This window comes from Triturus cristatus, chromosome 7 (assembly GCF_964204655.1).
Source record: "Triturus cristatus chromosome 7, aTriCri1.1, whole genome shotgun sequence".
NCBI classification, from domain to species: domain Eukaryota; kingdom Metazoa; phylum Chordata; class Amphibia; order Caudata; family Salamandridae; genus Triturus; species Triturus cristatus.
In genome coordinates this window covers 950,567,459-950,592,428 of record NC_140590.1, presented here as the reverse complement: position 1 = coordinate 950,592,428, position 24,970 = coordinate 950,567,459, and the positions used below count along the sequence as shown (strand labels likewise).

Here is a 24,970-nt window from a genome sequence, read left to right as displayed (position 1 = left end):
GACTAGCATTAAAAAGTAATTTCCGGGCCAATATTGCTATTAATACATATATTTAACAGCACAGTCATTCATTCCCTTGATTGCTCTTTACTCGTCGCACTCCTTCCTTCCCTATACATCCCACCTGTAATGGAAATAAGTAATTTCTCCACTTATTTCAGAACTTGAAATGAAAGGTGAATTTAGGGACACAATCACAAACAGTGTAATAAGTGTATGTACGAACAGTGTTATGATGAATCAATCTCACTGTCTGCCTCTCAGCATTCAAGTTCATGTGCAATTATCGTCTCAACATGACTCGAACAAAACGTAAATATAAGTGAAACCCAAAAAAATCAAAGCGTACCAAAATCTGCAACTTAGTCCTCACTTTAGGGGGAAGACTTGTAATAGGTGCTATTTATAACACCTGATAAATAGAAAACTCCAAAGCATCATTATTTGGGACGTGAGATGAATATCGCTCCATAATCCAGGCCATTGGTAATAAGGGCCTAAGTGTGCGTGCCTAATTGTGATCAAATACATTTTAATACTTCATATAGCTTGCATCTGGTGTTACACCTGATTTTTTATGTAATTTTGTAATGCAGCATGGGCGCAGTATCAATTAAAAATGGTAGTTTTTATCCAAGGCACACGTTTGGGGCCACTGACAATGGTGAGTGTGCAAACATAAGGAAAGAGACAGTAAGGCCTGACCAAAGAATAAAATTGCAATTAGCACATGCATTTGCTGGTACCTTTAACTGGACTTAATGTTACGTGGTGGTGTATTTAATGCTATGTTACTACATCTCATGTTATATTTTACTATTATTTTTAATCTTGCACTTTGAAGTTGAACATTCAGTGACACTGTTTACAAAGTAAAAAATAAATACAAATGTGCCCATGTTGTCGCCCTTTCATCTTCACTGCCGTCTCTCTCCTTCTCGCGCTCCATCCAATATGTCCTCTGTGCTTGTTGTCAGTGGTACGAGTGAAATGCTTGCTCTCAAGGGACGTGCCAGAGGTGTCCTTCAGCTGCCATATGGACTGCAGACTGAAGAAGCTGATTGGCTGCTCCACTCAGCATTCCAAGGCATTGCCAGGCAAGGTAAGCTAGCCTCATTGCCAGCCCACCAGTAAGGGGCAGGCAGCAAATACCAATACTAAGATAGCTCGGTGGGTTTGTGTATCTTTGGTAGCGGTTAACTAATACAGTCGAGCTCGCCTGGCACCAAGACCTGTTATGGAGGTATCTGGCCAATACAAGCCCAAGTCACTCTTGGCTGGCAGCCATGCTGCAGAAACCCTCATTCCTTTGTAATTCAAATGCTTACATTTGCACAAAATGGTGTCTGTTTAAACCCTGGCATAATACTATGGATGGCTAAGCCACTCTTCACCAAAATCCCAAAATGAATCTACCCCCAATGGCAGGCAGATGCGATGGCGCATGCGGATGAAGGGGGTGCCACAGACACCGACAAAACCAATAAACGACAGGAACGGTTTTCTATCCAAAGTTGTTAAATTTAGTTAAAAAGCTTACAATACTTTCGGCCATTGTCCCACATGAGGTGAAAATTAAGGCGAGTGAGGAGTGCGCACTTTACAGGGACCTTAGAACATGAACAGAGTGAATGCTGACGTTTTTGCCAACTAACAAAACAAGCATTGGCATAGCCAATAGGTCTCGCCTTTGGGGTCTTATAAGTATTTAGTTATGCAACAACACCAACTGTTGCATGGCTAAACACTTATAAGGTCCCAAAAGCGAGACCTATTGGCTATGCCAATGCTTGTTTTGCCCTTGCAATGCTGGAACTTCTTCCTGCCTGTTCTAATGCTTGTTTGATTTAGCTCTAGAATTGTCTGAAGGTGATTCAGTTCACAATGTACTATACAAAAAGAAAACATTATTAGCAGCCTAACAGTGGATCCTTTAATCTAAAATGGACTGTTTTTGTATTTAAAACTGGCAAGGAAAAGACTTTTGGTCCTTGCTTAATCAACATGTGAACCTACATATTGATTCTATTTCCTGCTGCACAGACACACTCAAGAACCATCTTTATTAGTCCAAACAGTGGGTGAGTCACTCCAGGGTCGCAGTGTTCACATTGCTGAATGGCCCCTTATTTGGCAGGGATGTGCAATGTTTGGCTGGTCGCAGCCCATGACACTGTGGTCTTGTAATCACTGCAATAATACAAATGATCATTAACAGTGTACTTTTTTCCCCACTGTGAATCATCGCCCTGATTTCAAAAGCTCTGTAACTCAAACACTTAACGGACACGCATTAAAACACAAATACGCCTGAACAATGTAATAGTGCAGCACACAAGACCCACTACTGAGTCTTAAGGCACTTTGGAAAGCTTGTAACAGAACGCGGTGCTGGCAGACTTCGTGGACATGTTTATCAACCCTGGGCTGATGAAAGGCTGCAGCGACTTATTCAATTGTTTGCTCATTAGTGAGTTGTTTGTTCGTCAAGTGCAGGACAAATCCAACTGTGGTGAGATGAGCAGAGTGTGTTACGGAGCAGGCGGCAGCTCCTGGCTCCCAACAGGTAGTGTGGAGTGGGAGCGTTCAAGAGTAGGGGGGGCTTCCATTCGCACTGAAAACAAAGTGTGTAATGCATTGTTTGATGAGCAGACCTTCAAGCAATGAGGTCAAGGGCAAGAACCCAAGCAGCTCTCTCAGCATGCTACACAGGACAAATGTCACTAGTATTTACAGCTCTTAAAAACGTAAAAGAGCCGTATGAAAATGTCATGGTATTGCACTGCAAGAGTTTTGTAGCAGGTGCATAAATCGAGTGAGCAATCTCACAGTTTGCTGGTAACAGTGTTTGGATATTAATCATCTGAGCGCTATAACAACACGTGCCTAATAGTGACTGGCGTTAACACACATACCATCCGAGGAATTGCGACAACAGTTGGGAAGAGATGTGCAACACACTCGCACACCTTCACAGAAATGCAAAACAAACCAGCATCCTAGCCCCTCCCTCACGCTCCGCGCACACACAAAGAACGTATTGCAGGTTGGACCATTCATGATTTTATAACACATGCTGTGTCACAGCCCACAAACGTGCCTGCCTCATTCCAGCTGGATCCCTGTTCCTCCTATTGCAAAAGCGGTGGTACCAACATTTTTTTTTTTTTTTAAAAGACACTAGCATGGCAGAGGTTGTTTTGATGAGCGGGAGGTGGTCAACCAATGAATGAGCGTACTGCGGGTGACATAGGTATTGAGGGGTAAAGAGGAAGGCCTGATGCTGGACTTTTTGAAGGCGGGGTAAACGGATGGGTAGCAACACTGATGGCTAACACAATGGCCGAAGCCTCGCGAGATAGCATTTCTTGTCGCTTTCGTGAGGTTCCCGTTAGAGACTGACGTGGGGAGGGAACCTCAGGAAGTGACATTTTCAACGCTGCAAAGCTGCCTGTACATCTCGAGGTCGCCTGGCGCCTTAATGATGCCCGTGGCGCTCCTAAGGCATTTGCGCAGCATCATAGGGATCTGTCCGCAAGACACCTATGACTGGTATTGAAAGCTGTCAAGCGTGTTACAATGCTGAGCCCGCTGTCACGATTACTTAAAGCCTCCACAGGCAGCTCTGTCTGCATGATCTTGTCTTTCACTGCACTGCTGCGATTACATCTCTAGTTAGTTGGTGCATCGTGGCATGAGAGGTGGGCTTGACTGACGTGAGTTCTGTATGTGGAATGTGGCGCGTTGAGTTTGTGCGCCACAACTATGCCTCCTTGGAGGAGCCTCATGGATCTTAAAATCAGGTTGTCAAAAGAGGGCAGAAGATGATGTATGGGTATGCATCAATGCCTTTCTCTTTCTGCCTCTTTCACTCTCCCCCATGTCCACTTCACTCCCCCTCAGTTTAGTTGCTGTTTGCAGGTCTCATTCTGAGTGCCACTCTCTCTTGATTCGGTCCCTGCCTCCTCTTATTGTCCATGCCCTGCTGGTGCTTGGATTCGCACGTCACAATGGGCATGTTCAAACGGGGGTTTAGGTGGGCCTGGTCCCACCGGATCTCAGACCCGGTGGTAATTTTATACAAACTGAAACTGGTGCCTATGGAGCCCTTTAGTCATGTCCTTAAATCCAATGACAGACACTGATCAGTTTCTGAATAATGAATGTAAAAACCATTAAGGTAACCCATGTCAACAATTAAGTTACTGTTCATATTTCACATGTTTTACAGAATCTTGCGCTTCCTAAACAGTGCTAGTTATTTCCAGGATGCTGTGTTTTTTTTTTTTTTTTGTGTGTGCACCATATAATTCTGGTATAGTGTATACTTTGAATTGAGTCACCTCCGGGTGACTATAGAGCCACGATTAAGACCTCTGGAGTTCAGACTGAAAGCAATATAAGTTTCTCACAGTGCCTGTCAGTGGATCAAAATGTTTTCAAAATATCCTCATCCAATCATTGGCCTCTCTGCAGAGAGCACAGAAAAATTATTAGGTTTTTCATTTGAGCTTGTGATTCTGTGTAAAAGTGTGTGAAGGAAGTATACTGTTGGCAAAATATTGATACAGTGAAAGTAAAAATAAATATATGCAGTACTTACAGGTGAGTGGGTTCGCTGTACGTTAAGGGGGTGGTGAAGTGAAGGCGGTGCAAAGAACTACAAACACTAGAGAGCTAGGAGGGGGCTGAAGAGGAAACAAAGGTGGTGTAATATACAGGATGAACAAGATATGGAGAGAAAGGTTGTGCATGTCTAACAGAGAGAACATTACAGGAGTGATTGAGACACTGAAAAGCACTATACCTTTCACAGACCTCAGGTAAGGTTGAATTAGTAGCCTCGCAATTTCAGAATTGAAACTTTTTTAATATTTAATTATTTACAACAAAAAATGTATCTTAACAGCTAACGGCCACTGACAAAGCCAATAGTCCTGGCTGGTTTTAGGTGTATGTCCGTTGTTTTGTAATAGATCTGGATGCAAGAGCAGAAAGCTTAGCAAGGAACCAAAATACTGGTCAGGAGGTACACTGTGGGAATCACAGAACTGTAGGTTACATGTTTAAGCCAAATCCAAATTTGCATGGGCCGCACCCCATTTAGAGACCCCTCCCACACAGACACATGAACTTTTTGCATCCAAATTAAAGCCTTATGTTCAAAGATGCAATACACTTAGATCATGGCTGTGCTGCAACTACCTTTTAATGTTTTTCTTGGAACTCATTCATGTTGGAAGTGGGAGGCTGCACACACACCTTTCAATCCCTAACTACCAGCAAAGCACACACCTCTGGATTTAGCAGCCGGATGAGGGGCATTATGATCCACCACTTGCGCTGGCAGTGGGTAGGAGTGCACACACCACCTCCAGATGACACCGCGCACGCGCTCCCACAGTTTTAGAATATACAATTTGGAAGTTGAGGCTTCTAAACATGTGAAGTGGTGCCTTTGAATGTTGCCCGTGAGCTTTCTCCGAGAACGTAATACGTAACACATCAAGCAAATTATACAATACAAGTAAACACAAAATGCAAACTATAAAAAGTCAGTATGGCTTCCCTGCTTGGGTCAAGCGAAGGGTTGGGGTTATTCAGAGTTGAAGTCTATGAAGCCACCAGCAGCAGTCGGGCACATTATATCATAAGACAGCAGGGCAAGTCTCCTTCAAGTAAAATCTCGCGCGAGCGAGCGTGCGTGCGTGTTTTCTAGAAACATGCCGTGTCCTTTTGTACACTCAGGACAATGTTGATCTGTTCACGGCCGCTCCGAGCACCGACAGGCCTGTCCGTCACCGAATACACTTTCATGGTGTGTAAATCACACGCTGCCTACCTGCCACTGTCAGGCTCTTTCCCATGAACCCCCTTCACACCACAACAAATGGTCATTTCTTCTTGCTCCTCCTCAGTGATTGCTCTTGGCCTGGGACTGACAAACAGCACTGTAAAAGGGACAAGCTAATTTTATTTGTTAACAGTCCCTGGCCAACAGAAGCCTGTGCTGTGCACTGCTGCCTCCAGCAAAAGTACACACGCTTTTCTCGTGCCCCTTTTTGTGCCAGTTCCACTAAGGTATGACGTATCCAACACAGGGCACACACAGACGGATTCTAAAATAAATAACAACAATTGTCTGCAGCTATTAGTTTTAACGATTTTTAAATAAGTTAGAACAGTTTGGCTACCTTGCTTTAAAGTCGTTTGAAAATGCATAGAACTCCCTGGATTCCTGTGTTAAATGCAAGTTAGGGGCAGTCATTTTTGGAACTGAACAAGAAGGACCCACGTGCCAGCAAATCGCCGGATAGAGGAACACCAACATTTTGCAACTTTCCGAAGTAAATGTTGTAACTGACGTTTAAAAACAAGGAAGACTGGTTCATCAAATCAATTGTATCAAAAAGACCGGCCTTTAAATCAAGATTCTCGTGGCTCACTGTATCCAGAAGACATCACAGCATTTGCAACCAGTCTATTACACCCTCCCCAGCAAGATAATTAGAATTTAAGATCACCACAGCGAGATCCACATTAAAACGAGCGGCCGTGCGGCCGCGAAAGTGATCGTGATCGAGTTGGCAATTCCTGACAGAGGACTTACTTACCAGACATGGGTCCCATGCTCACTGCGCCACTGGATTCAAGCTAGTTTAGTTGATGATGGGGGGGGGGGGGATGCCCTGAAACCGGTCCCAGGATGCTTTTTTTCTGGTCCAGGGAGGACCCTATTTGGCAGTTCGGACTGGACTGTTCCCACGAGGAACAGGGTCAAGACTGATTTCCATGTGGCTGGGTCTAAACTGGGGTGGAGTAGTGAGCAAAAGAAAGATGGATTTAACCTAGATCTCTTGACTGGGGGTGAATGTTTGATTCATTCAGCATTCCATCCATCATTTGTTGCCGCAGCACTAAAATCATCATACAGCGTATTTTTGTTGTCATAGACAAGCAGTTAAGAAAAGAACAGGCTGGATTCTGCAAGTGCAGAGGGTGTGTTAATCAGATCCTCACTCCATGCAACATCATGGACCAGTGCACGGAGTGGCAGAGACAACTATATATCATTTTATTAGATTTTGAGAAAGCATTTGACAGTATCTACGTGGCAGCCTCTGACGTATACTGAGAGCTCATGGCATACCACAGCAGATTGTTCTCCTTATCACAAGCTTCTATGATAATTTTACATGCAAGGAGAGACATAGTGCGTGTAGCTTCTATTTCAAGACCAGTGTGAGACTGGGTTGCTCTTTAACCTAGTCATTGAATGGCTGATGTGATGCACAACAGAAGACCAAGACAGCGGCATCACATGGACTGTATTCTCTACACTGGAGGACCTTGATTATGTGGATGACCTAGCCTTGCTCTTCACTGGACACCAGAAGTCAAATGGAGGAGGGGACCCGATAAAAAACCTGCAGGCGAACTGTGGAAACAGAAATGAAGACCCTGACTAGGGCACCATACAGAAAGTTACCCAAGACAAACAGAAGTGGCAGTCTTTTTGTGCTGCCCTCAATGCCAGCCAACATAACAGGCAGTAAGATATCACACAGATTGCAAGTTCAACGGCATAAATAGCGGTGGTCATGAATAATCAGGATAAACTGACTGAATTTCTGAGATACTACTGCAAGGTATATGGACCACGTGAGGAACCCACACCACTAGAAAGATCACTGGATGTCATTACCATGGTTTGGTTGGAGGATCACCAAGGAACACAGAAGTGTATTGAATCAACCCCTTACCATAGAGGAAATAATGCTAGCTTTTGACAATATGGCAGGTAGTAAGATACCCGGTGGAGCAGATGGCTTTTCAACTGAATGTTATAGAGAGGCAATAGGGAGCTATTGACTCAACACCTGCTGAATGTTTATGCTGAGGCCAACGAAAAGGGAGTACTTACCACGACTTTGCGAGAGGCCATTTTTAGGTCTCGCTGAGCCCAGCGCATGCGCTGGCTCAGAGAGACATTTTGTAGTTGGGATTTTTAAAGTGCTGCCTGTGGCCTAAAGCTTGAGTGCACATGAGCGTGCACGCGCGCAGCCGCCAATCACTGCTGCGCGCGCACCACTCACGTGCTTGCCACACAGCGCTCCCGTCCAAGCGATCGCGATCACTTTCGCTTTGATCGCGATCGCTATTACTTTCGTTTTCACGGCCGCGCGGCCGTTACTTTTACAGCCGCGTGGCCGAATGCTTGTTTTTCTTTTGCCTCCACTTGTTTATTTTGGAACCAGGTGTATTGTGCCCTCTCGGATCCTTCACTAGTTCCTAGGCAGTCGTAATTTACATGATGCCACTCGTAGACCAATAAACTACAAGAAAAAAATGGAACTACAGGCCCCATAATAGAAAGCTCATTGGCAAGAACTAGTTCTGCACCTCTTAGTTATAATGTGGAGCTCGGACCGTGGGCCAGCAAAAATCGTGGGATATTTTTGGATGAGGACGTGCAAGAAGCAAAACCCTTCCCCAAACTCTCACCGCATACACTGACAAGGACGAGCAAAAGGTATACAAAATAAAATATTTATTATCGAGTGCAAAATAAATAAATCTGTAATAAAAATGAAATACGCCATGCGTTTGCATACTCTCACGTATTTCAGTGCCACCTTGGCAGAATCAGTTTGTGCAACTGCTGCATAGCAGCAATTAAGTCTCACGTATTTCAGTGCCACCTTGGCAGAATAAGTTTGTGCAACTGCTGCATAGCACCAATTAAGTCTTTCTGCCAAGCCCACCTACTAGGCCTTGTTCAGTCTCCAGGTTCAGGCATAGTCCAATAGTCTTATTCGTCGTCAGATTGGTGGGGTGGTTGCAGACACCCCTGTGTACTCCCTAAGAAGCATGCCCCCTGGTGGCCGGGCTCCTGACTCCAATTTCCGGCTTGGAGGGGCTCTTCTCCAAGATCACCTCGGCCGTCTGCTGTGGGGGTCTCGGTACCAGCTGCGTGTTGGGGACCACCCTCTCCTCTTCTTCCTCCTCTCGTTCTGAAGACGTGAAGGGGCTCACGACAGTCTCGACTAGCCCAATGACCACCCCAAAGAAGGCCAGGACACTGCCCAGCAGGTACATCTTCACCATCTTCCGGTTTGGCTTTTGGCTCATCATCTCCCTGGCAAAGGGGATCAGCTCGTGCATGACCTCCATTGTACCTCCGAGGGGCTCTGCGTGAAACACAAGGTAAAGCGTGGTTAAGGTCACTGCATGATCGGCACACCACTTCAGAATTATTCTGTAGCAATAAAATTATATCCCATGCCCAAAAATCGCAAAAGTGCTAGAGGCCACCACCTAGGGTGACCAACCGTCCGTAAATTTCACGGACAGTCCGTAAATTGGACCTCACGTCCGTGAGGATCCTTTTTACGGACGCCTTTTGTCCGTAATTTTAGGCATGTTAGGGAACAGTTCTGTTCCCCTGCGAGAGGCCTCAGCTCCGTGATGGGGCCGCCTCGCACTCCTCTGAGTGCAAGAGCAGCCCCACCCCGCCCATTGTCCTTCTGTGTGGGGCTGATTGCCACATACAGAATGACAATGGGTCAGTCTGGGCTGGCACAGCATGTGGTGGCCTCCTCCTGCCTCGGTCCAGGCAGAGCATTCTGTCACCTGGAAGCGCAAAACGCCCATGCTGCTGCTGCTACCTGAGAATCCAGTTAATCGAAGGAAGGCAGTGAAAGAAGTTCAAAGGAAAGGATTGTAGTTATAGTATAGCAGTCATGGTTGCTGCTTTTTTATTTTATGCAACTAACAACCATTGACAAAGCCAATAGTTCTGGCTTGTTGTAGGTGTAACGTTACTTGTTGTATTATATATCAATGACACAAGCAACAAAAATACCAGTCGGGCGGCACATTATATTAAGCACGGATTTTTAGCTTATGTGTTTTAAGCCACGCATTTTATTACATTAAACACCCTTTTGGAGAGACCCCCCTAGTTTTTACATCCCACTTAAAGCTCTGGAAACACCATGTCACAGTCGCCCCACGTCCAGGCACTGTGCATGACTCATGCCTTCCACTTTTTCAGATTGCCTAAGTGCAGGGGCATAGTGAACCCTGCCCCACCCCACCCCTTGCTTTAGGAACTACAGCAAGGGTGGAGTTATTGATGGGTCTCATAATTAATGTGAAAAGGTGAGTGAGTAAGTAAGTGAAGGGATAGGTGGATGGATGGCTGGATAGATGAGTGAAATGATGGATTGATGGATGAGTGAAAGGGTGGATGACGGGCGAGAGAATGGGTGGATGGATGAGTGAAATGATGGATGGATTGATGAATTGATAAGTGAAGGGTGGATTGCTGAATTGATAAGTGAAAGGGTGAATGATGTATGAGTGAATGGATGGATGGGTGGAAGACTGGATGGATGAGTCTACAGATGGATAGGGTGGATTGAGGGATGGATGAGTGAAATGATGGATGGAAGGATACATGATGGATAGGTTTGTAAATGGTTGAACATGGACGGGCACAGATGGAAGGACAGAATGAATGGTGAAAGACTGAATGACGGATGAAAGTAGGATTACACATTGTAAGCCCCATTACCTTAAGCAACATTTCCTATACATTGACTTTCCCATTTATATGAGTGATTGTCTCTTTATAATATGTGTGTGTTGTAACACATTCCAACACTCTGCCCCACATACTTGGGATGAGTAGGACTATAGAAGAAATTAAATACACATGAGAGAGGGTCTATGTGAAGATGAGGGGCACCATTGGAGGGTGGTAGCAAGGCCAGACTGGCCGGACATCAGGCGTTTTCTCTGGGAGCTGGAAAGGTGGGGGCGGTTTTGTTACCACAAAAAGAACTGCACATTTGCTTAAAGCTGCGCGCACACTGACAAACCATGAAGTGCACAATTGTCTCAACCTAATATAAACTTATTTTCACTTGTACTTTAGTAGTTGTCTATTTACTCACTTGTATACTATTGCGCAACCTTCTCTGATATGTCTGTAAAACGTACCTTTTGTCCTGCATTTTGACCTCCTGTCCTGAATTTTTGTCCTGCATTTTGACCCCTTGTCCTGAATTTTTACACTCACTGTCCTGAATTTGCACCCATGTCAGTTGGTCACCCTACCACCACCTCATCAAGCACTTATTTTTTTTAACTTTACATTCTGATAGTTATATTCCCCCATTCAGCGGAAAACTTAAAACTACAGGAAGCAGAATGCTACAGAAACTATAGATGCTCAACAATTCTGCTAGCCCAGAACAGAACACAGAGTCTGGTGGCTCAAGGTGAGCAATACATCCAGCCCTAATGCAAGCAAGGCTTACAGTGTGAGAGTTCATAGCAAGTGTAGCAGCAATAGGAACATCAGAAATCTTAAATATATCCTCACTAGGGAGCTTACATTCTTCTCTGCATGTGCAACACATACAGATTGATATTTTGGCCACTGTTTAAAGGCAGTCCTACATTTTGAAACTGGGTGTACACATTATTTTTTGTTTTGGAGCAGTCACTTTGTATACATTGCTCTATGATGGCAGAGACATGTCCTGCAGCTTTACCGGCTGCATAAAAACCGTCAGGTAGTTAAAAATTGCATGTTCATAAGCAACGCAGGTAATCAACAGAATGATTAAGTAGCTGCACGCTTGTCTCTAACACTTTTGCAAATTACGAAAAGTTTGTTTAAAGTAGTTTTCCCCAAACGTTGAGCTACCAAGTTTCGGTCAGTCAATTCCTGCAACAGTAACAGCTCTTTGCTATCTCTGCTGGGCATGAAGACATCCAACAGTACGAGTGGGAGGGAGAGACGTGTGGACACCTATGTTTATTTATCTATAGCTCTCAAGATCATCTATTTCAAACGAACAACATTTTCGCTAACCAACTATAAAATGAAAACGGGTGTTTTCTGTAACTCACCTTTGTAGCGTGCTGTGCGCTTTCAAACCAGAAAACAGGTCTGCACCAGTTTCAGCCAGAGATCTCCGACAATCGTTCGTAACCTGAAAATCTGACCTCGCTCGCTCTGTCTTGGATTCTGCAACCCGGGTGGGCCTCGTGAAGACCAGGCTACTGTCAGCTGTCTCAGTTTCTCTTAAGTCCAAACTGTGTTTGTTTCTCCAGTCTCAGCCACATCTTTATAATGCAGGCGGACCCGCCCCCATCGTGACGTGGAGTCCTGACAATGGGGGCTGGCCACGCGCTGAGCACGCCGTGTACACGCTGGAGCGACCGCCTCACACACATTACACGGTAGCCAGGGCACTTGTGAGTCTCTGGCGAGGGCGAGTGACCCTATGAGGAGAGCCCGAAGGGGTGATCACGCTGCTCCCACGTCTTGTCCACCCTGCTACTGGCGCCCATTTGAGAGGCAGGGGTCAGCATGTTCTCGCGTTCCACATGGCACAGCTGAGCCCCCAGGCACGTAGGCAGCCCACCGACCTCCACTGCAGCATATTCTTTTTAGGTCTCGAATCGCTGGTCTGGTGAGACTTTTTGTGAGGTACAGTGCATGTGCGCGGGCGACGCGCTTTACCGCGATTACTTTCACTTTCGCGGCCGCACGGCCGCTTTGATGTTTGATCGCGATCGGGATCACTTTCGCGGCCGCACGGCCGCTTGGCATAGCCAATAGGTCTCGATTTTGGGACCTTATAAGTATTTAGTTATGCAACAGTTGCAGGGCTAAACACTTATAAGGTCCCAAAGGCGAGACCTATTGGCTATGTCAATGCTTGTTGTAATTCTTCCAAAGCCAGATAAAGATACAGCTAAATGCCGCGTTATAAGATGCTGTTTCTGCTGAATCTTGATGATAAAATACTAATGAAATTAAATACCAAGTAACTGACACCTTTGTAAATAGGCATTGTGCATACAGACCAAGTTGGCATCATTCAAAGCTGGTGCACACAAACCTAACACATTGTTTGCAGTATTACAACAGCTGAACAGTGAGTTCAAAGGAACAGCTGCATTTTCGAAGCTGGAAAAGCATTTGACTCGCTGGAGTGTAGAATTCTGCTGATGACAATCAGTTGGTTGGGTTTGGGGAAATTTGTACTTAAGGGGGTGTTCCTGTGATAGACACAAACACTGGCAATTTTACGGATTAATGGAATGATCTTAGAACACATTATTTTTTAGGGGTACCGAGCAGGGAGTCCCGCTCCTCACCCTATGCTCTTTGTAGTAACCATGACCTTTTGGCTTGTTGGCTGCGTGAGAGACATATGGAGAGGGTGGCTAAACTGCAAAAAGGGCCACACATCGATATCAATGTATGCAGATGATATATTGCTAATTGTAAGAAATCCAGCAGAAAACCTGTGACCAATTATTTGCGAAATAATTAGATGTGGTCAGTATTCAAATATAACAATAAATTATGAAAAATATGCAGTTTTCCCCCTAAAAGGGGGTTATAAGTTCTCTAGAAAAACTAGGTATCCAACAGTTGAGACAGTTGTATAAGGATGATGATTTCTAACACTTACTCAATACAAAAATCAAACTGACCACTGGCTTGATGTATTGACATATTTTCACTTCTGTAACATACAGTCCTGCACCATAGGCTTCCCGAACGAACTAACCTATGGAATTAAAACCTCTGACCCATGTCAGAGTGCCGAAATGTCAAGGCCTTGGGTGCTTTGACTGTTGAATGGGCAACACCTGTATGCGCCGTACCCCCACCCCCCGTATGTACGCGCCGTACCCCCACCCCCGTATGTACGCGCCGGACCCCCAGCGCTGGGGGTATGGCGCGTACATACGGGGGTGGGGGTACGGCGCGTACATACGGGGGTGGGGGTACGGCGTGTACATACGGGGAGCTGGGGGTACGGCACGTACATACGGGGGCTGGGGTTACGGCGCGTACATACGGGGGTGGGGGTACGGCACGTACATACGGGGGGCTGGGGGTACGGTGCGTACATACGGGGGGCTGGGGGTATGGCACATACATACGGGGGGCTGGGGGTACGGCGCGTACATACGGGGGTGGGGGTACGGCACGTACATATGGGGGGCTGGGAGTACGGCGCGTACATACGGGGTGGGTGTACGGCGCGTACCGGGCCCTCTTTTCCTCGTGCTTTGCGGCATACTTAGCTTTTCCGTCACTTTTTGGCTCCCGTAAAAATATAGCCGTGCGGTGTGCTGTGGGTAGGAATCTTACTTGCTGGTCCGTAAAACGCTGCCTGACTCTGTGCGGAAGTCGCATACGCGCTGTCCAGGATCGGAATTGTATGTATTTTTTAGCTGCACTGTGTTTTTTACGATTCGTACGGAAAAGGTATTTCTGTATGAATCGTACTTGCTGGTTTGTACGGTGGAATTCCCGGGTACGAGTCGTACGGAGAAAACGCTCCGTATGACCATTTGTACCCGGGTTTTACAGGATCGGAATCGGCACCTTAATGTACAAACATCATGTAGGTTGTACATTCTAATGACAGAAATGGTTGCTCATATTTTGTTCATATAAGAACTTCAGAAGAATATGTACTGTTATCTGTCTACTGTAAGTCAATTTTGCAAAAACATCTACAATACTAAAACCATTTCAAATCATGTTTTGTTGTATCTTTATTAACAGTAACCTTAATAAAAAATAGCGAGTTGTAAGTACCAATACACAATAAATTTACTAACATTTTTTAACCTGTTATCTCTGTTTTGTATCCAACATCCATGTCCAACTACAGACTAATGCCAAACTCAGCCCCATCAATTTAGCAAACATCACTATCAATTGTGGGGTCACACAATGGGACGCTCTTTCTCCTATTCTTTTCAGTATCTACTTACAACTCTAGTCAACATATTTGAAACTTATAATATTGACCGCCATTTGTCCATTCATAACCAAAATCATTTCATACTGGACTAGGGTTAGCAACCATATGGTCAACGGTTTGAAAGATATTCATGACTGGATGTAGCATAGCTAGCAATCTCCCAATACTAATAAGCCTGCCACCCGGTTCATGGACCGATACATTTATTATCCCTCCATTTCATTTCCACTGGCAAGCCACAATATGAACTCTCCTGTGCCATAACAGAAGGTTGCAAAATGTGGAGCACTGTTTAATATTGACTTCTACATCCCAAGAAACTGCCTTCAAGAATGTATTTTACCAGCACCTCAAACTTCTGAGTATCATCGCCTTCCGGAACCACTCATATGTCCATGGTTTCCGCCATAGTCACATCAAGACTAAATTATTTTAATTAATTTGGATTCAGTGTATCCACATGATCAGGCTAAGTTAAACTTTCTTCTTTGCATGTTGGGAGGAGACACACTTGTGCAGGCAATCCATACCTCACAGCCTGGCAATTTGATAATTGATATCTATGACGAATTCATCAAAAAAAGGACTGGTGGAGTTTGCAAAAATGTTCAAGGGGCAAAACTAACTTCTATTTGACATGAAACCACCAGTGAACTGTCCATGTCACATTTTAAAAGACTAAGGGGGTCATTATGGTGGCGGTCTCCCCGCCATCTGAGACAAGCTTCCCGCCCGCCATATTACAATGGCGGGCGGGGTGATGGAGGTCGGAAAGTCTGACTGCCATGCATCCGACAGGCTCCTTGAGCCTGCTGGTGCGGTGGAGGGGCTTGTAGTTCCTACCATGTTGGCGGTGCCTGCCAGGCACCACCGTAGAGATTACAATGTTCCTTCCCCGCCAGCCTTTCCATTGCGGCTCACCCGCCATGGAAAAGCTGGCGGAAAGGGACATTGGGGGCCCATTGCGGGTCCCCTTTCCCCCCTGGCCCTAGGCTGTGGGCACTGGGGGGGCACCTATGGTACCCCCTACATGTCCCTGCACCATGTGGCAGGCACTGCATACCATGTAGTGCAGGGATATGTGTTGTGACCCCTTTTTGTCTTGCAGCTAGCAGCACGCACTGCAATACAAATAATAGGCAATGCGACCGCCTCAGTGGCTGTCGCATCCTAATTCCTTCAGTGGTGACTGCCGGCCTGTAGGTGGGCAGTCCTAAATAGGAAATGTTAGAATTGGGGATCTCTGGTTGGCACAGGTAGGTACTTGTGACAAGCAGGGACCCTCTCCTCCAGTCAGGGTAAGGGGTTACACTCCTAAAACAACCCCTGCTCAACCTCTAGGTAGCTTGGTGCGAGCAGACAAGGCTTATCTCAGAGCGTTATAGGTTAAGCATTTGTGACCATATACAGTAACTCAGTGACAACACCACAAATGGACACCACACTAGATTTATTTCAAAAATAGTGAATATAAGGAATTAGCACAAGACCAAATAACGACAAAAATGACATACACGGTTCAAGAATATGATTTCAGAAAGAGTTCCTAGGTTAGCGACAAAATCATTCACCTTAGCGTCCGTTTTAACCCACAGTACCTTGTGATGCGATAAAAGTTCCTAGCGGTGCTCCAGCGTTGAAAATCAAGGTGCAGCTTATCCAGTGGCATGTACTTGCTAAGGCACGATACGACAAAATTCGGCCCGCTAACGAGCGGGGCGACAATTTTACCAGGGGTTATCTTGGTTGGGACTGCGACGATTTTCGCAGCAATTAAATTTCTCACGCTAACAAGCGGGGCGATGATTTTGGCTATTCAGCGACGATTTCACACAGCAGCGGCAGGCTCTGCGACGAAGTTCGCAGCGATAGAATTCTTCCCGCTAACAGGCGGAGCCGGGATCTTGGCTGGCTCTGTGGCGATGTCCGCAGCGATCAAATTCGGCCTGCTAACGAGCGGGGCGACAATTTTTCCACCGCTGATCTGGCTCAGCGGCAGCAGGCTCTGCGACGATGTTCCCAGCGATAGAATTCTGCCTGCTAACAGGCGGAGCAGGGATCGGGGCTGGAAGTGATCAAATTCAGCCCGCTAACGAGCGGGGTGACGATTTTCCCAGTGATGATCCGGCTCAGCGGCAGCAGGCTCTGCGACGATTTCCTCAGCGATAAAATTCTGCACGCTAACGAGCGGTGCGTCTGAAATTTTCTCACTAAGCCGGCTGTGCGTGAAAAAGTGGAAAACTTTGGTTTCTTTCTTCTTGGCCAGCTTCCCAACTGCAGGCACAGTTCCCAGAGGCCCCACAACTGGTTCCAGCACTCTAGGAAGGGCAGAACTCATACAGCAGAGTTCAGGGGGAAGCTGGGGGTGAAGTCCTTTTGTTCCTGGGACTTCTTAACAGGAGGCCAGCTCTACTCAGGCCCTTGGAGATCTTTTTAAGCACAAGTTGAAATAAAGTATTTTGTAGTCTTTCTCCTCTCCTTCAGCAGCAAGGCAACCACTGCAGGCCAATACCCCAGGTCAGGGACAGTACTCCTCCTTACAGCTTTCCCAGTTCATTCTCCTCAGGCAGAGGTTCTTCTTGTCAAGCAGGATCTAATTTCTTGGGAGCAGGGTCCCAATACTTATACCCCTAATTCCTTTGTTCCTCTGGGGTAGAGGGGCCTTTGCCCAGTCCAAACCAGTTCCTGAGCACTTTGTTGACATGTCTCTGACTTTCCATTCAGAGTGCAGGGCAGAGATATCAGCCGCTCCACAGGAGGTGGAGCCAGCATTGTGGTGGCCGAGCACAGCCCTATTCAGTGTCCAGGTGTACTCCTCCCACCCATCTGGATGTAAATCTCTCTATTCACCACCGGGCTGCCCCAGCCTGTCTCCTGGAATTCCCCAGCCCTGTCACTCACAGAAACCAGACAGCAGATACACATCCTAGCAGAGGCGGGCTGAAATGGTTAGGCAGGCAAATACCAGCTTTCTAAAAGTGGCATTTGCAAACACAGAATATTAAAATAAACTTGACTAAAAGATGTATTTTATTATTCTGAGTTCAGGCATTCTAAACTCGAATTTCTACCATGTTCCCTGGGTCTGTTAGTATCATAGAATGTAACAATTCTAGCCTATTCTGGCCTATGGAGAACAGGTAGCCTTACAATAGTGAAAAACGAAATTGGCTGTAATTCACTATTAGGACATACCACACACATCAGGGCTTGTCCTACCTTATGCTTACAATGCACCCTGCCCTTGGGCCTACCATAGGGGTGACTAATATGAAGGTAAGGGAAGGTTTAGGGACTGGCAAGTGGGTGCACTTGCCCAGTCAGCATGACAGTACCAGACTGCACGCAGGTCCTGCAATGGCAGACCTTAGACACATTTTACCAGGCCGCTTCTGTGGGTGGCACAACCAGTGCTGCAAGCCCACCAGCAGCATTTGTATTTACAAGCCCTGGGCACTCCTGGTGCACTTTACTGGGGTCTGACAGTAAACCAAATAAGCCAATCCTGGAATCCAACCAACATTTTATACAGGGAGCACTTGCACTGTGGCACTGGTTGGCAGTGGCACAGTGCTCTGAGCAGCTAACACCAGCAAAAACATGAGGCACAACGAAACAAAAAGTGGAAGGGAGACTCACGCCAAGGTGCCAGGTCTAACACGTGTCCCCTCCAGCTGAAATGTGGGGAGAACTACCCTAACCCAGGGAGTTCCTCATCACTAAGGCGGAAAAATCTGGACAGACCGTCAGCATTGGCGTGATCTGTACCAGGGCGATGTTCCACCGTGAAATCCATACCCTGTAGGAAAATGGACCACCTCAACAGCTTTGGATTCTCACCCCTCATATGTATCAACCATCTGAGGGGCCTGTGGTCTGTCTGAACCCGGAAGTGAGACCCAAACAGGTATGGTCTTAGCTTCTTCAGTGCCCAGACTACAGCAAATGCCTCACGCTCAATAGCACTCCATCTCTGTTCCCGTGGAAGTAACCTCCTGCTAGTGAAGTCTACAGGTTGATCTAGGCCCTCCTCATTAATCTGTGAAAGAACAGCCCCCACACCATGCTCTGAAGCATCTGTCTGAACGATAAACTCTTTGGAGAAGTTGGGAGCCAGGAGCACGGGCGCCGTGCACATAGCAGCTTTCAGGGCCTCAAAGGCTTTCTGACAGGTGTCAGTCCAAATCACTTTCTGGGGCTGCTTCCTGGAAGTCAGCGCTGTCAAGGGGGCAACAATGTTGCCATACCCCATTACAAACCTCCTGTAGTACCCGGTGAGACCTAGGAAGGCTCTCACCTCTGTCTGGGTTTTGGGTGACTCTCAGTTCAGGATGGTTTCTATCTTGGGTTGAAGGGGCGCCACCTGGCCGCTCCCAACCTGGTGCCCCAAGTACACCACGGAACCCTGCCCGATCTGGCACTTACTTGCCTTGATCGTGAGGCCTGCCCTCTGCAGCGCCATCAACACTTCCCAGAGGTGGCGCAGGTGTTCCTCCCAAGTGGAGCTGAACACTGCGATGTCATACAGGTAGGCAGCACTGAACGAATCCAGCCCAGCCAACACCTGGTTGACCAACCTCTGGAAGGTGGCAGGGGCATTCTTCATCCCAAAGGGCATAACCCGGAACTGGTAGTGCCCATCTGGGGTGGAAAATGCTAACCTCTCTTTGGCCCCATCGGTCAAGGCGATCTGCCAGTACCCAGACGTTAAATCAAACGTGCTGAGGTACGTGGCTGCCCCTAACCGATCTATGAGCTCATCAGCTCTGGGGATGGGGTGTGCGTCAGTCCTGGTAAAAGCATTGAGTCCTCTGTAGTCCACACAGAACCGGAGTTCGGGTGTGGCTCCCGGCGCTGCAGCCTTTGGGACCAAGACCACTGGGCTGGCCCAAGGACTGCTGGAGGACTCTATTACCCCTAGTGCAAACAGCTTGGAGACCTCCTCCTTGATGCACGCTCTCACCCTGTCAGTCACCCTGTAGGCCTTGTGCCTCACAGGTGTACTATCCCCAGTGTCCACATCATGGACGCACCAATCAGTGACACCGGGAATCAGGGAAAACAGATCAGAAAATTGTCCCAGCAACTGGCGACAATCAGTCTGTTGCTCCGGGGTCAGGATGGAAGAGAGGATGACACCATCCACTGACCCATTTTGCTCCTGGGCTGACAGGAGGTCAGGAAGAGGCTCGGTCTCCTCCTCCATCCCAGCATCTGTTGCCAAGAGCATGCCCACTTGGGACCTCTCCAAGTGGGGCTTCAGGCGGTTGACATGCAGGACCCTGAAGGGGTTCCTGGGAGACCGCAAGTCCACCAACTAGGTAACAGGACTCTTGTGCTCCACAACCTCAAAGGGACCGGTCCACTTATCCTGGAGTGGACAAGGCTCCACTGTGGCCAAGACCCACACCTTTTGTCCAGGCTGAAGCTCAACCAGAGTGGCATTCTGGTCGTACCACCGCTTCATCTCCTCCTGGCTGGCTTCCAGATTCGCCTCTGCGAGTTCTCTGAAACGCCTAGTCTGGTTCCTGAAGGCCAGCATGTAGCTAAATACATTCTGGGGAGGTTTCCTGGGAGATTGCTCCCAGCCTTCCTTGACCAGACTTAGAGGTCCTCTCACTGGGTGGCCATACAGAAGCTCAAAGGGGCTGAACCCTAGAGACTTCTGTGGCACCTCACGGTAAGCAAAGAGTAGGCATGGTAAGAGGACGTCCCACTTACGCCTCATGGGTTCCTCAAGATCCATTATCATGCCCTTCAGGGTTCGGTTGAATCTCTCAAGCAACCCATTTCCTTGGGGGTGGTAAGGTGTGGTAAACTTGTAGGTTACACCACACTCTTGCCAAAGGGACTTCATATACTTGGATATGAAGTTGGTACCCCGGTCAGACACCACCTCTAGAGGGAATCCCACTCTGGAGAAAATTCCCATCAGTGCACGTCCCACCACGGGGGCCGTCACTGTCCTCAGAGGGATGGCTTCCGGGTGCCGGGTGGCATGGTCCACCAGGATAAACCTGTTGCCCATGGCTGTCCTGGGGTCCACGGGCCCCACAATGTCAATCCCCACTTGCTCAAAGGGGGTACTGACCACAGGGAATGGCTGGAGAGGAGCCTTCTGCTTCCTCCCACTCTTCCCACTTGCCTGGCAAGTCTGACAGGTCCTGCAGTGAGTGTCTGAACTCCTGTGCATTTGAGGCCAATAAAAGTGGGTGACAAGCCTTTCAAAGGTCTTGTCCTGCCCCAAATGTCCTGCCAATGGCACATCGTGAGCCAGCCCCAGTAGGAAGGCTCTGAAGCTCTGGGGTACCACCAGCACACGGGCTGACCTAGGCTCAGCAACCTTAGGCTCTGAATACAGGAGGTCGTTCTCCCAGTAAATGAAATGTGTTCCAGACTGATCGCCTGCGGCCTGGTCTGCAGCCTGCTGCCGCCTCCCCTCGAGAGAAGGGCATTCTTTCTGCACCTTATAAAAGTCCTCCCTGGAGGGGCTTCCTTCTTGCTGCCAATGGGTCAGCTCAGGCAGGTCCCCCAGTTCAGCTATCTGTTCCCCTGTAGGCTCCAGGGCATCCCCCTCAAGGTCTGCCTCCTCCTGGACCGTGGGAACTTCAGGGGCCGGTTTCCCGTGCCCCCTGCCTCTTCTCTCTAAGGCCGGTCCCTGGGCCTCCCTCTCAGGCTCCAGGACCTCTTGAGCACCTCTACTTGCTGCCATGGACCGTGTGGTGACACACGCCCAATCCGGCATACCCAACATCTCCAGGTGAGCACTCCGCTCCACCTTAGCCCAAGGTGAGCTCTTCAAATCGTTCCCTAACAGACAGTATGTAGGCATGGCGGGCCTCACAGCTACCTGAAGAGTACCAGAGACCCCCCCCCCACTCAAAGGGAACCTGAGCCACCTTGCAGTGACTCTCTGTGTTGTCAGTGGCAACAACCGGATAGAATGCTCCTGGGACCACCTGCTCTTGAGACACCAGGTGACACTTGACAGCTGTCACACTGGCTCCTGTATCTCTCAGAGCTTCAACCCTACGGCCATTGATGGTCACCCACTGCCTGTATTCTTTAGTGTTATCAGGCAGCTGGGTCTTGGGGACCACCTCACAGTCTCCTAATGAGACAAGGGACATCTCTGCGGGACCTCACCCACCTTGGACTGCCCTCTCCTCCCCCAAGGCTACACTAGCCATCTGCCGGGGCGGAGCACCAGGGGGTGCTGGTTTACCCATTAGGGGACACTTGGGATCAGAGGCAAAATGACCCAGGTTACCACACTTGTAACATTTTAGGGCCCCCTTTTGAACAGGGGGACCTGTCGGGGCCCCGGTCGGCTTCTGGGGGGGAGGCTGAGAACCTTTCCCTTGGTTCCCTTGGGGATTACTTTGGGGCCTTCTTGGGAACTCCCTCTGTTTACCCTTGTCCCCCCCACTCTTCTGCTGGGGACCCTGCCCACCTTTGGCGGAGTCTCGCACTTGACCCTTGTGGACCCTGGTACTGACCCAGCGGTCCGCCTCCTCAGCAAGCTTCCTAGGGTTAGTCAGCCTACTATCAATCAGGTGCTGGCGTAGCTCAGGAAAACAGTTACTGGACAAGTGCTTCCATGCAATTAAATCCAGAAGCCCTTGAAAATCATCAACCTTGCTACCCTTAACCCAACCATCCAATGCTCTGTAGAAAAAAGTTACATACTCAACATACGTACTGTCAGGAATCTTTGTGCAACCCTTGAACCTTTGCCTATACAACTCAGGAGTTAACCCATACCTAGACATCAAAGCATCCTTCATATGGGGATAAGAATTATAAACATCTGAAGGCAAGTCTAGCAGTGTGTTCCGCCCCTCACTAAGGAACTGTCCCCACAACCCCGCTCCCCAATCCTTCTCAGGGACCCGGTGGGAAGACATGGCTACCTCATAGGCCTTGAACCACTGCCCTATGTCATCTTTTTAGGTCGAGGTCTATCCGGTCTGCCGAAGGCAGAACCGGAAGTCAGAGATTTAATGTTTCCTAGAGTGGCTATTTAGCCCGCCTCTCTTTTTGCTTCTCCTCCATTGGCTGGCTTCCTAAACGGAGGCCAGCCATTGGAGGAGAGAGCCGTCCCTCCAAATAGGCTCCGTCTTTTTCAGATTCGGGGGCGTGTTCCTTGCTGTTCTTTCCACTTTTTAGCCACGCCCTTTTTAGAACAGCAGGAACACGCCCCCAATCCGAAAACGCCGCTGGCTTTGAGCTTGTTATCGCTTGACCTGAGCTCTGCAACTTGATCTGCAGTTGCTGAGTAGGAAAGGGCAGGAAGGCAGCTTGTGAGAGGCGAGTCTCTGCAAGTATTGCGTTCCGGGGCCCTGGAGTGCCTCGTGCACAAGACAATAAGCAGACTAATAAAGTTTGTCACTACATCTTCGATTAACAATAAAAAAGCATATTAAAATACATCTCCAATACTCTCATTCATCCGTGCATGGCTTTTTCCCTGTGGCGTATATGTATAAACCCCAGCTGAAATGACATTCAGTGTGTACAGCTGTGCTTTCTTAAATAACGAAATAATTTGAAAAAGGATATCGTAATTTTTCAACTTTCCATTAAAAATGAGTTTACACCTCTGAATCTGGCCGCCGCGCCGTGCCAGCGGTTCCTCGTTGTTTAAGTTTGTTTTCCCTCTGCCTCTCGCTCTGGTTTCCTTGTTCCCCCAGCAGCTCCCCCTAGCAGCGCCCCCCCCCCCCCACCTCGGGGGTCAGCTCCTCGCAGTGTTCCTGTCTGATCTGCTCTGGGTCCCGCCCTCGCCCCCTCCCGGGTGTCTATCAATGTGGTGTCAATCAGCGGCGGCGGCTTCCTTTCATCTCCAGCCCTCCCCTACTCCCGGCAGACGCGGGGAGGGGGAGCCCGGCGGGGGCGAGGAGGGGTGGGTGGGGGGAGAGCTGCACTCACGGAGAGACAGACCAGCCAGAGCCGGGAGGAGACTCAGCAGCGGTTACCCCTGGAAGGGAGGCTGACCACCAACCAACCTCGGGAGGAAAGTCTAGAGACAACCCCCTCAAGACGGGCGGCTGACCGTCTGACCGTCAACCTCGGTAGGGGAGTCTGGAGACAACCCTCTCAAGACGGGAGGCTGACCATCAGCCCCAGGAGAGGAGGCTGAACGCAGGCACTCTGAGAGGTGGACCACAAGTTCAAGAGGGGGGTCTGAAACAGCTACCTCGGGAGGCTATACATAACCACCTCAAAGGCAAGGCTGACTGACCATCAGTCTCACAGAAGAGGCTGGAGAGAACCACCTCAGGAGAAGAGTCTGAAAACCACATCTCAGGAGTGTACACAGGCTGAGGTACAACCACCTCCAGAGGGGAAGCTGACTGACACCATAAACCTGAGGAAGTGTGGCTGACCACCAACCCCAGGAGAGGAGGCTGAACACACCCAACTCAGGAGGGGGGGGGGGCTTACCACAAACTCCTCCGGATGTGAGGTTGAAAACAACCACCTCTGGAGACGAGGTTAAAGACAACCACCTCAGGAAGTGTAACTGACATCATCAATCTCAGGAAGGGAGACTGACTCTATGAACCTCAGTGGAGGCAGAACACAATCACTTGAGGAGGGGAGGACGAATAACAACCACCTCAGGAGGGGAGGCTTGAACACGGCTTGAAGTTGCTTCCTGCTCCGCCGGAAGCCAGTGGACTGCAAAAACTCCTCTTGGGCTTTGATGAGGAGCCCCCCCCCCCCCCCCAGTGAGGAGTGCCATAATTATCGTACTTCATAAAGTCCCTATCCTTTGGGTTTCAGTATTACAAGTTAAGCCCATTGAAATGGGGCACAGCATGCAGATGTCGGAGCTTTCTGCACCAAAATCCATATGTCACTTAATTTTCAGCCCCCCCAAAGTAAATGTCAGCAGCAGGTTCCATCTGTTGATAGGCAGCTGGGGAAAGTGTGGGGGTGCAGACTTGATTGCACCTGGTAATTGCTAGTTGTGATAAATGCCACACGACTGGAAACTCTGATCCAATCAAATCCAATAGCGTTTGGTTACCAGTTTGTCTGAAATAGTGTGAATGAACAGGCGGACTGCATAAACATTATCAGGCATTAAGGCCCTCCCTCTTGATACATTTCGGCAGGGTTGACCAGCCGAAATGTCTGGGTAAGCTGCGGAT

At 48.2% G+C, this 24,970-nt stretch overlaps 2 protein-coding genes across 2 annotated transcripts in view; both read right to left on the bottom strand.

The window, feature by feature from the left end:
* The window catches only part of PKD2L2 (polycystin 2 like 2, transient receptor potential cation channel), a 1,478,337-nt gene that overhangs the window by 362,066 nt on the left and 1,091,301 nt on the right, over nucleotides 1-24,970 (bottom strand). The window lies entirely within an intron of this gene.
* On the bottom strand, nucleotides 8,535-12,066 carry LOC146810904 (G0/G1 switch protein 2-like). The gene is made up of 2 exons (XM_085614462.1): nucleotides 11,926-12,066; nucleotides 8,535-9,191 (listed from the first exon to the last, which is right to left on the bottom strand). The coding sequence occupies exon 2, from the start codon at nucleotides 9,172-9,174 to the stop codon at nucleotides 8,863-8,865; it is 312 nt and encodes a 103-aa protein (XP_085470588.1). The 5' UTR covers nucleotides 9,175-9,191; nucleotides 11,926-12,066; the 3' UTR covers nucleotides 8,535-8,862.

Bases quoted from the DNA above. Each gene is read 5' to 3' on its own strand.
- LOC146810904 (XM_085614462.1), bottom strand. From the start codon at position 9,174: ATGGAGGTCATGCACGAGCTGATCCCCTTTGCCAGGGAGATGATGAGC.